At 32.0% G+C, this 14,627-nt stretch overlaps 1 protein-coding gene across 1 annotated transcript; it reads left to right on the top strand.

The window, feature by feature from the left end:
- The first annotated feature begins 3,171 nt into the window (after positions 1 to 3,171).
- On the top strand, positions 3,172 to 14,627 carry Asb17 (ankyrin repeat and SOCS box containing 17). The gene is made up of 3 exons (XM_005330686.3): positions 3,172 to 3,569; positions 11,939 to 12,218; positions 14,421 to 14,627. The coding sequence occupies exons 1-3, from the start codon at positions 3,172 to 3,174 to the stop codon at positions 14,625 to 14,627; spliced, it is 885 nt and encodes a 294-aa protein (XP_005330743.1).

The following is a 14,627-nucleotide window of genomic DNA, read 5'->3' as shown; positions in this document are numbered from 1 at the left end:
TTTAAACAACATGCAGATATAGCTCTAATGGCAGAGAAACCAGTAGTTATCCATGTAATTGATTCTGACCAAAGGGGGTTTTTTTGTTGTTGTTGTTGTTTAAATTTTTTTATTTGTTCTAATTAGTCATACATGATAGCAGGATGCATTTCAATTCATTATACACAAATGGAGCACAACTTTTCATTTCTCTGGTTGTACTCGATGTTGAGTTGTACCACATGTACAATCATACATGTACCTACTGTAATGATGTTCACCTCATTCCACCATCTTTCCTGCCCCCATTCCCCCTCCCCTTCACCCAATTAAAGTTCTTCCATTCTCCCCACACTGATGGATCGGCATCCATGTATCAGATAGAAGTGGTTTTAACCTAATCATAACACACAGAAACCAACATAAAATTCATGCCTAGGTTTTCAATCTTAAGTATCTTAAAAAAAAAAAAAGGGTATTTGTTAAAACTTGCTACTTCTTGGTCTGAGGTTGAAGCTCAGTGGTAGAGTACTTGCCTAGCATGTGTGAGGCACTGGGTTCGATTCTCAGCACTGCATATAAATAAATACGAAATTATTAGAAATTTCAAGTGGCATTTATAATCTATGTAACTTTTTAAAAAATTTTTTTAAAGAAAAACAACCTCACAACTTCTCAATCATTAATATAAAATGTATGAAACTGATATGTAACATTTTTAAGCAAAGACATTTATTAAAGCTGTCAAATATATTTGTAGTACTATTAAACTTCTGTCGATTTTACTGAGGGCTTTCCATAAACATGAGATGCATAAGCCACACACTATGGACAAATAGTATAGATATACTAAAGTATAAGGCCAGCTGAGCACAAACTGTGTATACAGTCTTGGTTCAAATCATTGCTACTCGCTAGCTGATTGACCTCTGGCAAGTGGCTTAACCCATGTAAACGTCAGGTTCCTCAACTACAAAATGGGGGTAACAATAGAAAATTATTAGAACTAAATGAAAAAGGGCATATAAAGCAGTTGCCTACTACAGTCAAAGAACAAGAGGAATCAATATATGTTAACTAGTAGATTGTCTACTAAATGTTTTGATAATTACCATTAGTAATGGCTATAATTTAAAAAATTAAAGAATTAATACAGTACCAATTTTAGCTTACTCTGTTCACATTTTTATATTCAAAGTGAACATAACTTGTTTTTTTCTGATTACAAAAAATACATACTCACTAACATTCAAATTATGCAGAAAATTATAGAGGAAAAAGGGGAAAATCATTCTTATTTATACATCCAGAGATTTATATTTCTATTATTTAATATATATTCTCAAACACTTTTTTCCAAAACCAAGATTAATCTATCATATGTTTATCTCAGTTTTATTTATATATAATCATAGAGCTCTTGTTTCATGACCTATATTCATAAATTATACATAAAAATGAAAATGTAGTTTTCTCTTTTTGGAGAAGCACTAGGGTAGAGGTGAAGATTCTAGCCCCATCCTGCCTGCATTCAAACCCTAGCTTTACAAATTATTAGACATCATCTTGGACAAGACATTCTTGCTCAAAAAGCACTATAGCTCAGCTTCCTTACCTGTATAGTTATTTTAAATATTAAAGGAGTTAATATCTAAAGTACAATAAACAGTGCCTCATATATAAAAGTTATCTTTTATTACACATAGTCATACAAAGTGCCCATAATATATTGGTATATAAATTAAAAGCAGCTCATAGAACTATGGTAATTTTATCCAATTTGTATGAAATTAACAAAATATAGAATAATACACCTACATATTATTTTGTATACACATACATTAGCATAAAAGTATTTAGAAGGCTATACACAATTGCTAACATGAATATCTCAAAGAGATTTTCATTGGCTTTATAATGTTGCAATTTTTACAATTTTTATGCATATTACTAAGAAATCAATAAAAATAGTTCAATTTAGAAATGTATTTTTGAGAAAATGAAGAAAGAAAGAATAGAGAAAAACAACTAAACCCTTGGTTTTCAGAAAGATGACAATCGTTATTAGGTTGTCATGGTGAGAAAAAGACTTCAGAATTTACAAAATTAAATGTAATATTGGTAGAACTATATTATAGTAAATCCAAAGTTATCATTTCCTCTTTCTAAAAAGACATCAATTGTGTGATTTAAGTAAAAATGTGGGAAAAGGAAAAAGAGAACACATAAGTGCCTTTTAAAAATGCTAATACATATATGCATGGAATACATAAAACCAAGGTTGTCACATTTATTACTGACAACTCTGTGAATGGCATAGAAAGGTGGCTGAAACATAAGCTACTAAACAATAATAAAACAACCATAACATATTTCCTTTTTATAAAAATTGGGACAAGGATGTCATACCAAGATTGAAGAACTTTTAATATACAAATTGTATATATATTCTCCTTGTTTATAGAAGAATAATCTCTATAAAATATAAAATCCAAGACAAAATTTTTGAATTTTATTTAATATTTTACTCTATTCTTATCTCTCTGGGAATGAATATACACAAGTTAGCAAGTTACTTTAGCTAACAAATCAGTCTCGACTCTAAAATAGGGAAAATAACCTGTGAGGATTAAGTGAGAATAAATGGTATTCATGCAGAACATGAAGACAATAGTACTTGATTGTCTATTGTTTACATGATAAGCTTAAAAATAATCAATCTGTTTATTAATATTATTTAGTGTAATGTAAGAATGTGCTTTTACTCTATTTTCTATTTGTTTACATGTTAGGCTAAAAAGAATAATGAGTTTGATTAATATTGTTTAATGTAATATATAAACCTTGCTTTCAGCACTTGAGAAACATACAAAGTAGCTTGTGGTGAGTTTTGGGGAAGTTGAAAATATTGTATCTTAGCTCCTTCCCCCACGCCATTTCTGTCCATGTCTCTCAAATGCCATCAGTTACATAGAGAGTCCCAAATTTCTTACCTATGCTGATGACAGATCTGCATCTATTGTGATGTCATCAGTACTTTATGGTAACATTTCATTTGACATTTTTACCCTGGTTACAGTTTAAAGGACACTGTTTGTGGAGTAAAGCCTATCACATTATCAAAATATGTAACTAAAGGATTACATTATGACTACCTGTGATTTTATTTCTATACTGCTGCCTTAAGAAGCAATGAGTAAATCTAAATTATGTCGTAAGACTTCTTTTCCAAGAAGCAATATATTCTGCAATCTTATTGACAAAATTGTTAAGAGACCCTCTTTGCAGTTTTTGGGTCAATGGGGATATCACTGTTATGAACCTAGGATTTACAGAACACTGGCAAAAATTCTGAGGTATGTCGACTTGGATGGGTTTGACATACTACTCACAGATTATATTGCATTTGTGGAAAAATCAGGATACCGTTTTGAACTAAATTTTAACCTTGAATTTACTGAAATATGTGTGAATACAATTCTGTACTGGGTTTTTGCCAGAAAAGGTAATCCTGATTTTGTGGAACTGCTTCTTAAGAAGACAAAAGACTATGTTCAAGACCGAAGTTGTAACCTGGCACTGATATGGAGGTAATAATCTTATGTTTTTACCATTGAAATTTTTACCTTTAGGAGATTATAATTCTTCTTTTCTCTTCAATTAGTAAGTATAGTTTCTACATACAGATGTGCATTTATTCACACCTGAGTCATAAATCCTGACTCAACTGCTCATTGTTCACTCCTTTATTTCTTATGTAGTTGATAAACTTTTACCTACTTGAATGGAGTTATGTACTAATAAAATATTAGTGGTTCTGCTTGATATAGTTTATATATCAGGGATCAATGTAATGCAATGTTACAGAATATAGGTTTCTCTAACAAGACAAAACATTGTTTTGTGTGATACTCTGATCTTTTTGAGAATATCAAATAGTATATTTATAATTTGTGTATTAGTTGACTTTCAAAGTACAATACAGAATATACAAACATATTCACTTAGTATTATTTATTAAACATCATAGTTCCCTATTTGTATGATAAATGTTGATAAACTTGACTGCAAATTTTCCACACATGAGCACAAAGAAAATCAAGTTCCAACCGCAATCTGTTATAGGGCCAAATTTTTACATAGTCTGAACTTGTCAATTTACCTAATGACTACCTGAGGATCTCATAAAACAAAAGTGACCTCCTTGTAGAGTCTGAAACATATTTTTTGAAGTTATCTAATTTGTATTAACTCCAACCTATTCTTTGCTTTTAGGTATTAGTCTTATTAGAATAGATGTGCATTTATTCATTTATTCAATGAAGTATTGATCATTGTACTATATATATGCAACATTGTGCTAGACACAATGACAGGAACAGGTGTACAAAGAAAAAACAGATCAATTAAAGACTAATTCAATTTAGGTTCTACCTGAAGCAGAGTTTTTTTTTTTTTTTTGGACTGTGTATCACTGTGCTTTTGAAAAACTCCTGGACTGTGTTTCTTAATGATTACCCAAGTACATGGACTGATAGCTATGGTTTGGGAATATCAATTTAAAAACCCCAAATAGCACTTTTTGTTGTCTTAAGTAACCAATATATTTGTTACTACAGGAGACAGCAGCACTTCTAAAGCTGTGTGTCACAAAGTTGACTAAGTAATGCCTATGTGTACCCTTAGCAGGCCCATGGGGAAAAAAAATGGAGTAAAACAGAAGTGAATAAAGAAAAAGAGATAAATACACAGAAAGGAGAGAAGAAAATTGGAAAGAAAAAAAATGAAAAAAAGAGAAACACACAGTAGAACACTATAGAGGACCATGAACAACATTTTCTTTTTTTTTAGTGCTAAGGATCAAACCCAGGGCCTTGTAAATGCTAAGCAAGTGCTCTACAACTAAGCTATTTACATCCCAGTCCCCATTATCAATTACTTTAAAATACAGTTTTGAAATTAATAAATTTTGACTTAGAATCATATATAAGATAAAAACTCATTACAGGTCAATTCTATTTACCACAGCATCACTTGAATTTTTCAGAATCTTAGAATTTTAGATATGAATGAAGAATGAGAATTTTTTGGTAAACTCTAACTGTAGGCAGCAGCCTCCTGCATAGCATCCCTGGCCAATAATCTCTGAACAACTCTAATAATAGAGAGTTAACTATTTCCAGGAATATATCAGTTCCTTACCTGGAATCCTTTTGTCTCCCAGCTATACAGTTTCCCACAAAGCTTTACCCATTCCCATAATTTTAAATATTATGTATATACCAAAGTCTCCAAAAGCTTTATCTCTAGCTCTGATCTCTCTTTTTAGCTCCAGACTCCCTCTACTATCTACTTAACTTTGCCACTTGGTATGTCAAACTTAGTAAAAACAAAACAGAATATTGATCTAACTTGTCCTTTTCCTTATCTGTTCCTCTCTGTGAGTTCCCCCACATGATTCACAGTTCCTGTTGTTCTACCCTATTGCTCAAGGCAGAAATCTGGGATTTATTCTTGATTATTTTCTTTCCTTTAACAACAAATGAGCAAGTCCTTTTGCCTATATCTGTAAAACATAGCCGATCAGTTCCATTTATTTTAATTTCCTTCTTTCTAACCTAAGTGAAGCTACCCTCTTCTCCTGCCTAGATAATGGCAATAGACGCTTAGACTTCCAAGTTTCATTCTTCCCTTCCCACCCCTATAATCTATTCTTGACTTGGACATTTGAGTGACTTTTTTAAAACGTAAATTAGCTCATTATCACCCATATTCAAAATCCTCCAAAGTTTTCCCACTACAAACGGTATCAAACAATACCCCTTTTTATAAAATCCTACATGAATGGCCCTCAATATTTCCTCCAAATCTAGTCTCATGTTATTCTCTATATTTGATCACTATCATTGAACCCCTTCTTGAACATCTTAAAGTTCATTCCTGCCCTTGAGGCCTTATAACTCCTCCCTTCACCTGAAAAATCTCTTCACTCAGACATTCCCATAACTAACTTCTTCTTATCAGTTGGATCTCAGTATAAATAAATAATATTTCCACAGAGAGAATTTCCTTAATCACCTAAAGAAGTTAATCATTATTAGAACAATTTATTTCCATTCTCTGCACAGCACCAATCACTGTGTATTCGCTGTCTGTGTTTCTTTCATTGATTTGTTTGCTCTCATTTACCCTTAATAAAAGTAAGCTCTACGAGAACAGGAACTTTTGACTACTGCATCACTGAATCCTCAGTGCCTAGAACTATGCCACATATTGAGCAAGTGCTCAGCCAAGATTTTATTGCATGAAAAAGTGAATTTTAATACAGATTTATTTGATTCTTCTTTCTCACAGTATACTGAAATCTGCTTCCCTTTCTCTAATATGCCTTTCTAGCTTTAAAAAACAGTCAACATACTCTTCCTTCTACATGGAAACCTCTCAAATATTTGAACACAGCTATTATATCCTCAAAACAATTACTTTAATTTCCTACTATCTGTTTATTTTTACAGCAGAATCATTCTTTGGTCACTCTCTGTTGTGTACACTCTTAATTTGATAATATCCCTATTATAATAATGAATAGCTCATTATTACCCATATTCAAAATCTTCTATTACCACATTTACAAAGTCCCTGGGGTAGAGGAGATAGAATTAATGGGGAAAAAAGGAATTTGTTCATTTTTACAACAAACCAGCAACAAACATTCTAATGCCACAGAGCAACAGATTATAAGTGGCTAAAGGAAAATGATGCCATTCATTTAAAGTAACAATAATCATTTTCTAAGTGTCAAGCTACATGCAACTTGTTGGAGATATAAAGACAAAGGTAGTCATTTTTCTGATTTTGGAAAGCTTACATAATAGGGAGGCATAAATGGAAAAAAAATTATAATTACACTCTAAGTGCCAAAATACAAGCTTCTACAGATAAAGCAGAGAAGGAAATTTTTAATACCACTGGGAAAGAGTATGTATCAGAGAAAGTCTCTAGAAAAAGGGATGCATTCAATTGATTTTTAAAAGACAAAAATTTTCCCTTTTTCCCCCTTGAAAAAAAATGTAATGTAGGAAGAGGGAAGGCAATTAAAACTAAGGGAAACACTCAGTATGTTGTCTCCAATGACTTCAGGCAGTTCAGTAATAGCTAGAAAGTGAGATGAGAATCAAAAGTGGCTAAAAACTAAGCCTTGAATGAAAGCTTCAAGGGCTTTATAGGCCACATAGAAGGATTTAAATGATATCATTGGGATACCCAGGCAATGAAGGTCAAAATTATAGAATGAAAAGAGGGGAAAATAATTCTGCTCTACCACCTTCCTCCCCAACCTTTACCACACTTCTGTATCACAACTGTCCAGTTAAGTCATAATAATAAACTGAAGCAGCAGCAGACAGAGAAAAAGAGAGATTTTAAAACAGAATAGTATATTATTAGAAGTGAAGAATCAGGGAAAAGTTAGTTTTTGATTTCTAAAAGTTCAGACTTGTTGATGGTTGCATTAATTTCCTGTTGCTGCTGTTTTGGGGGTTTTTTAAAGGCACAAACTTAATGCTGAAAACAACAGGAATTTATAGTTCTGGGAGGCAGAAGTCCAAAATGAGTCTTATGGAACTAAAATGAAAATTTCAGCAAGTCTGGCTACTTCTGGAGACTCTAAAGCAGATCAGTTCTCTTACCTTTATCATCTTCAAAAGCCCACCTACATTTCTTGGCTCACAGCCTCTTCCTCCATCTTCAAAGCCAGCATGACTTCAGCAGCATGGTAGGGTCATCATATATCCTTCATTGACTCTGCTGAAATCATTCTCCAAAACTTCTTGTAAGGACCCTTGCAATTACCTGGATAATTTCCATCTCAAGATCCTTTTCCTAATCACATGTGCAAAGTTCCTTTTGTCATCATTTAACTTACCACACATGGCCACAAGCCTCTCTAGACATTACAAGGAATCTGAAAATTCAGTTTTAGGTGTAGGAGTTTGCATTGCCTAAGGGATATATCCAGGTAGATATGTACAGTACATGGCTAGATCTATAGTGCCATCCCTGATGTCTTTCTATTAAATCCCGCATTTACTCTGTTAGGAAATTTGCTGCTTCTGTTTTCAATTTATGGAATAGAGCCACCTCCACTGTTGTCACCCTGTTCCAAGCTAAGTTGTTTTATTCCTTTTGTCCTATAGCAAGTTCTCAACAAAGTGCCAGTCATGCTACACTTCTAACCAAACTCTCCAATGGCTTATCCATTCCATTTAGAGTAAAAGGTGAAGTTCTTATAATAATCTGTAAGGTTCAGTTCAGTGTGGTATCCCATTTCCTCTAATCTCATATCCTACTCTTCTTTGCCTTTTTCAACCTTTCAACCACACTTGGCTCCCTTCTTCCTTTATCACTCCAAGTACACTCTCCTGCCTTAGGGCCCTTAAATATCTAAAGGGCACCTTATCCCTTTCTAGTCTTTGTCCAGATGTCATCTTTTAGTAAGGACCTCTTCTAGCATCCAATGTAAAAATGGAAAATGCCCTCTATTCACTTCCCAGTATATCCATACTTCTATTCTGTGCTACTTTTTCTAATTTCCACAGAATTTATCACCTCCTAACATATAAAATTTGTTTCCTGTATACATCCTGTATTGTCAGTAATGGTTTACTGTAACATAAGCAAGACAACAGAGTTTTTATTTTATTCACTGATGTATCCAAAGCACCTAAAGCAATGCCTAGCACGTAGTATACATTAAATATTTGTTGAAATAAATGAGTAGACAGTAGTTGAAATTGTGGTCATGTATGAAATTTCCTGAATCAAATTAAAATTGCTCAAAAGGCCATATATTATTTAGATGATGAGGCAGAAGAAAAGGAGACTGTGCAGGGGAGTTGAGAAGAAATAGCCAAAAAGATAGATGGGGAACAGTGAGACAATAGTCTGAAGAAAAGGGAAACATGGCTTCAAGAACCTCTGTGTTAAATACCACAGAGATAAAATTATATGGAGAAGCATCTACTAAGTTTTGTCAGTTAGAAACCAAAGGAGAATGGTTAGAAAAAAAATTAGAAATAATTATAGCTACAAAACAGAATCATCCTTTGCAAGTCTATATGGAAATATTATGCTCCAGTTCATAAGCATATATGACAGGTTTTCAGATACAGAGGGTTCAGTTCATTAACCTTACATTTTAAAACTGAATTTTGCTTTGCTTGCCTTACTTTATCCATATAAATACTGTTATAATTAACTGTCACTACAGATTAAGCAACTTTTGGTTTATAGTACCATTCTCTTTAAATATGATGATTAATCATATATCATTTGGATACTGATTAGACTTTTTAATTTCATTTTAAACTTATTTGAGTTTTAGTTATATTTTCAACATTTTGCAATATTCATTTAATATTTCTAAAGGTAATCACAATTTTAATTTATTTAAATCCACTTGTATCTCAAATCTTAAAAATGACCACTTAAGGTTTATTTTGTTCCTCAAGTCTCCTGAATTCCAACACTATAATGTTAAGGCAACTTAACTTTCTTAAGAAGTAGTAAGATGAATAAATTTTATTGGCTTTGGTAAGTTTAAATGATTGTATATCACCAAAAATCTTGTGAATATTAAAGACAAATTCCAATTAAAAATATTTGAGTGCCTATATTATATATGCCCAGCATTATTTTAGGCACTTAGAGATACAATAGTGGATAAAAACCACAAAATTTCTGTCTTTTTGGAGCTTCAATTTTTTACAGATAATTTTGCTCAGCCATTTATTTTGTAAGATGATAAAAATGAAAGCTTAAAGGCATTTAAGTAAGTTTTCCAAAATAATAAGAACTTAAGAGAAGTATGCTCAAAATGCCAAGAATAAGATAAAGTTCAGGGTATTCAAAGAAGACATCATGAAAGAATTTTTTGGACAGGGTCTTCTAAATTGAGCTAGACTTAGCATTGAAAAAAATAAGAGAACATATACAAAGCAAAGAAATGTGAAAGAGCTAAATACAATGGTAGTTTGGAAAACAGAATACCAATGATCGGTAACACAAAAGAAGTAGTTTAAGAGTTCAATTCTGGTTACATATTAAAAGTATCCGTGAAAAAGATGATATGTCCATGAAAATATTCACCTCAAGATATTTCAGTAGAGAATGAGGATAAATACACACACACACACACACACACACACTGTGCTAGTGGCAAAGTTAAGATTCACCTTTTGACTTCTAAAATGCTACTTTGCACTGCAACATACTATTTTTTTTCAATTACAAAATTCTGAGATTTCAGAGCTCAATGAAGCTTTGGAGATAAGCTAGTTAGTTTAATGATTTTCTAATAGTGGTGAGGGCTCTAGCACCTTCAAATCCACTTCAACCAGAGATACTCCTTTTTCTGAGTTTTGTAGAATTCTTTAGATAAAAATAATTTGAAAACAATATATCTAAAACAAAACATTTATTTTATGTAGCTAGTCTTGTATAACAATCCCCAAAGCTAGTCTAAGTTCCTGGATAACCTACAGGAAGTGACTATTCTAAATAGAAGTCAAGTGCCACTTCTCAGTGCTTCTACATTACCTCAAGCTTACTTCTACTGCAGCAATTATTACCTTATATTTACTGTGTTGAACTATATGTCTGTTCTTTATTAGACCAAAATAAGGACTGCATTTTTCATCTCTATATAGCTACTTCTCAGTACATTCTGCCCAAACTAGTGTTAAACAAATCAGTTAACAAAAGAATAAGCAAATTAGTACATAAATGCATGAAGAAATTGAGACAAAGAGAATGATTTACCCAAGATCACAGAGTTAGGAGAAACTCTAGTGTATATTGTTATATCATGCTGCCTTCCATCTTAATTAAATATATACAGTCTTAAAGCTTCCTTTCCTTGCTCTGCCTAGTTGTCTCATACCAATATTTATATTTGGTATGCTATTGTGCAGTGTATATTAGTATTTTATTAGGTCAGCCAAGATAATCCCAAAGGAAAGGATCATTAAACAAATTTCCTTTTCTGTGGTCTTAAAAGCCATGTTACTTGGCCAAATTTGACCTGTTAATATAGATTTCCATGTGATCAAAACACCACCACCATGTTTACTCTACATTTACACCAACCAACTCAATAGTAAGCACCAAAGTCTATTAAATGAAACAATTACAAACACTGCATAACATTAGGAAAAATGTTCCATTCTGTCAAAAGAGAGGAAAATTTTTCAAGTGTAGCCATCATGCAGCACTCCAGGAAAAAAGATTTTAGAGGAATCAAAACTTTACTTCTGAAGAAAAATAAAATTCTGCCCTAAGGAATCTAATATAGCTCTCATCCTAATTTACATTTTTAAGCTCATTCTAATTTTATGAAAATGAAAAAATAGAATTAAGATAGCTATACTTACTCCTTTTTCACCTAATCTCCAATCTCAATTTAAGCTCATATGTGACACATAATCAAGAACAAAATCAAACAAAAAGATACCACATGGTTCCATAATTCTGTTAACAAAAGTAAAATTGTGAAAAATAATTTTCCTTTTTAGATTTTTTTCCAGAGCTTCATGAGTTTTATACTATGTTTCTAATCACTATGGCTTTCTCAAATGAGAAACACAGAATGGCTGTGACTATAAGGAACCCCTTTCCACACACTATAAATCTTTTTTGCTTACCTTTCTTCAAGTGTAAAGGGAACTTCAGATGTTTGGTAGGAGTTTTCTTTTATCCTTCAGTTTGGTCTAGACTTATACAATGAAAAACTCTTCATAAGGCGTACTAATGTAAATGTAAATTACACTTTATATATAAAGGTAGACTTTAAAGTTAAGAGAATATTTAAAATAATGCTATTATTTTTCTATTAATATTCAAAGGGTTCAGTCACGTTTCTTAATCCTGTATTCAATAAAGTTTTTGTTTGTTTGACTCACAGAACTTTCACACCAGTATACTGTCCAAGCCCACTAAGTGGCATCACACCTCTACTCTATGTAGCTCAGACAAGACAGTCTAACATCTTAAAAATACTCCTGCAATATGGAATCCTAGAAAGAGAAAAAAACCCTCTCAACATTGTCTTAACAATATTGCTGTACCCTTCAAGAGTGAGAATAATGGTTGATCATGAATTGATTGACATTGAGGAAGATGCCAAAACATGTTTAGTGTTATGTTCCAGAGTGCTTTCCACTATTTCAATCAGAGAAATAGAGGTAAGTAAAATATTGTTCTCTGGGTTTTTCTACTGATGATGAATTTTAAGATAAAACTGTGGTGGTAAAATTAAAAAGTTGATTTTAACCTACAGATTATATCCTGTGACAAATTAATCATATGCTTATTAATTAAAAATTAGAGGTAAAACCCAAATTAGCTAAAAATTAGTCCTTTACTTTATAATTTTGATTTCCTCAATATGGAAGAATTTTAAAAGTTAAATTTACAGTTTATTTAGTGTTACTATATAGTTGTATATTATTAAATACTATTAACATAAGCAACTGTGTTTATTAAGATTTCTGTCTCTTAAAAGCAAAATAGAGCAGGGCATAGCGGCACATACCTATAGTCCCAGGCTCAGAAGGCTGAGGCAGGAGGTTTGCAAGTTCAAAGCCAGTTCTCAGCAACTTAGTGAGGCCCTAAGCACCTTAGCGAGACCCTATCTCAAAATAAAAAATTAAAGTTCTGGGATGTAGCTCAGTTGTTAAGCACCCCTTGGTTCAATCTCTGTGTCAAAACAAACAAACAAAAAGCAAAGTAGATTAAACATTTTGCAGACCTCTTTTACAATAAGATATTTAAAAATGAAAGTTGCATTTCTCTTTACAAATAAAATCACATACTAAGAAATATATTTTTTCCATTCAAAGTTCCAAACACTTCTAATCATTATAAAGACATAAAGGCTTAAAATATTTGTTCTAATAATATATATCTCAGAAGTGGTAAAGATCTTCTTCTAAGGTTTTAAAATAAACCAGGTTTAGAGAAAAAAAATGACCATCTATATAGAAAATTTTCACCCTTCAAAATAAGCAGCAAGTTCTAGAATCAAATTGTACCATGCCCACTAGTAGAAAGAAATGCCTTTTTAAAGTTATTCCTATAAACTTAAACCAGTCAAATTACTAAGGGATGAACAGTTCTCCCACTCTTTAAATAAAAGAATGAACAATTCTCCTACTCCAGAAATAAACTAATAGAGATATAACTCTGCTGTATTTTTTTTTTTCTTAGTGACTCAACAGTAAATAGCAATGCCTTCGCCAATTGTAAGGAAAACAAGTAGGTCAAATTATTTTGGCAACCCACTTTTAAAACAAAAATAACTTTTTTTTTGCATTTTCAGCAACTTGCTTGTCCTTGTTCAGTGTTAGTTCTGCACAATTATTCCAGAATGTATCAATTTTCAACCAATTCCATGAATGCTATTACTGAGGTATCACTACAGGAAGAAAATACTAGGATAGAGTGAGTTGACCAAAATTACCTATCTGAGTGGCAAAGAATTTCCAATCAATTGCAGTTGAATAAGTTAAAATAGCACTGTGTAAGAAGATAAAGGATTAAATTGCTTGAAAAAGAACACTTTCAAGTAGGTTCCCCATCATAGCACATATATTTTATTGTAAGTAAATGTTTAGATATCTCTATGTCTACACCATGGGTCTTAGACAAAAACTGTGTCTCATTTATATTCCCTAGCAATTATCCCAAATGCCTATCACAATGCTGAGGATATATTAGATATTCTTTAAGTAACTAATGATTGAATAAATAATGAATGTGTACGTATCTAATATAGTTAAATAATTGAAAGTGTCATGGAGCCTGAAGAGTATAGGTTTTACTAGGAAATACATTTGTAATACAGGAATACCAAGTCATCTTGACCTCTAGAATTATATTTTTAAAGAGATACCTTCAAAAAAACTTAATTTTTTTTTAATTTGGAGAAGCCTCTAGTAAGCCTTCTATGTGTTAACTTTTACTCTATAGTGGCTGGAACCACCAGGGAACAACTTCTAGGATTTACATTGTCTGTGTCCAGCTTTAGACCCATAGAATCAATCTCTGAAATAGGTCCTAAGCACTGAAAATCTTTACACCCACTAATATATGCCCACATTAACAATAAACTAATAAAATGTAAGTATGATCATATAAAATTAAAAATTTACATAGCCATAGTGGTAAACAATTTGGTATGTATTCTTACAAACACTATTTAAACTTTATCATTGTTAGTATAAAATGGGAAAAAATACCTGCCTTGGGTGAAAATATTTTTGAAAAGGCTACAAGAGTTAAATAAATTTAACATTTTTTTCTGAATTTGAGTAAAAAAAATAAAACTGCTAAAAACTTGGACTAATCCAATGATTAACATGACAAAAACTTTTCCCTTATTTCAGACACAACTGAGCTTAGGAAGACATCCAGTTATTTCAAATTGGTTGGAATACATTCCTTCAACAAGATACAAAGATCCATGTGAACTATTACATCTTTGCAGAATAACCATCAGGACTCAACTACTAACCAACAATATGCTCCCAAATGGAATATTTTCACTCGTAATTCCTGTTCGTCTACAGGGCTACCTGAATTTAGAAAGCTAA

The sequence above is a fragment of the Ictidomys tridecemlineatus genome, chromosome 11 (genome assembly GCF_052094955.1).
Source record: "Ictidomys tridecemlineatus isolate mIctTri1 chromosome 11, mIctTri1.hap1, whole genome shotgun sequence".
Classification (NCBI taxonomy): Eukaryota; Metazoa; Chordata; class Mammalia; order Rodentia; family Sciuridae; genus Ictidomys; species Ictidomys tridecemlineatus.
Note: the sequence above shows the minus strand (reverse complement) of the source record. Positions and strands in the feature narration are given on the sequence as shown.

Excerpts from the sequence above, each read along its gene's own strand:
- Asb17 (XM_005330686.3), top strand. The coding sequence starts at position 3,172 with ATGAGTAAATCTAAATTATGTCGTAAGACTTCTTTTCCAAGAAGCAAT. Across the intron at positions 3,570-11,938 it reads AACCTGGCACTGATATGGAG|AACTTTCACACCAGTATACT; the intron begins GTAATAATCTTA and ends TTTGACTCACAG. Across the intron at positions 12,219-14,420 it reads TTTCAATCAGAGAAATAGAG|ACACAACTGAGCTTAGGAAG; the intron begins GTAAGTAAAATA and ends CCCTTATTTCAG.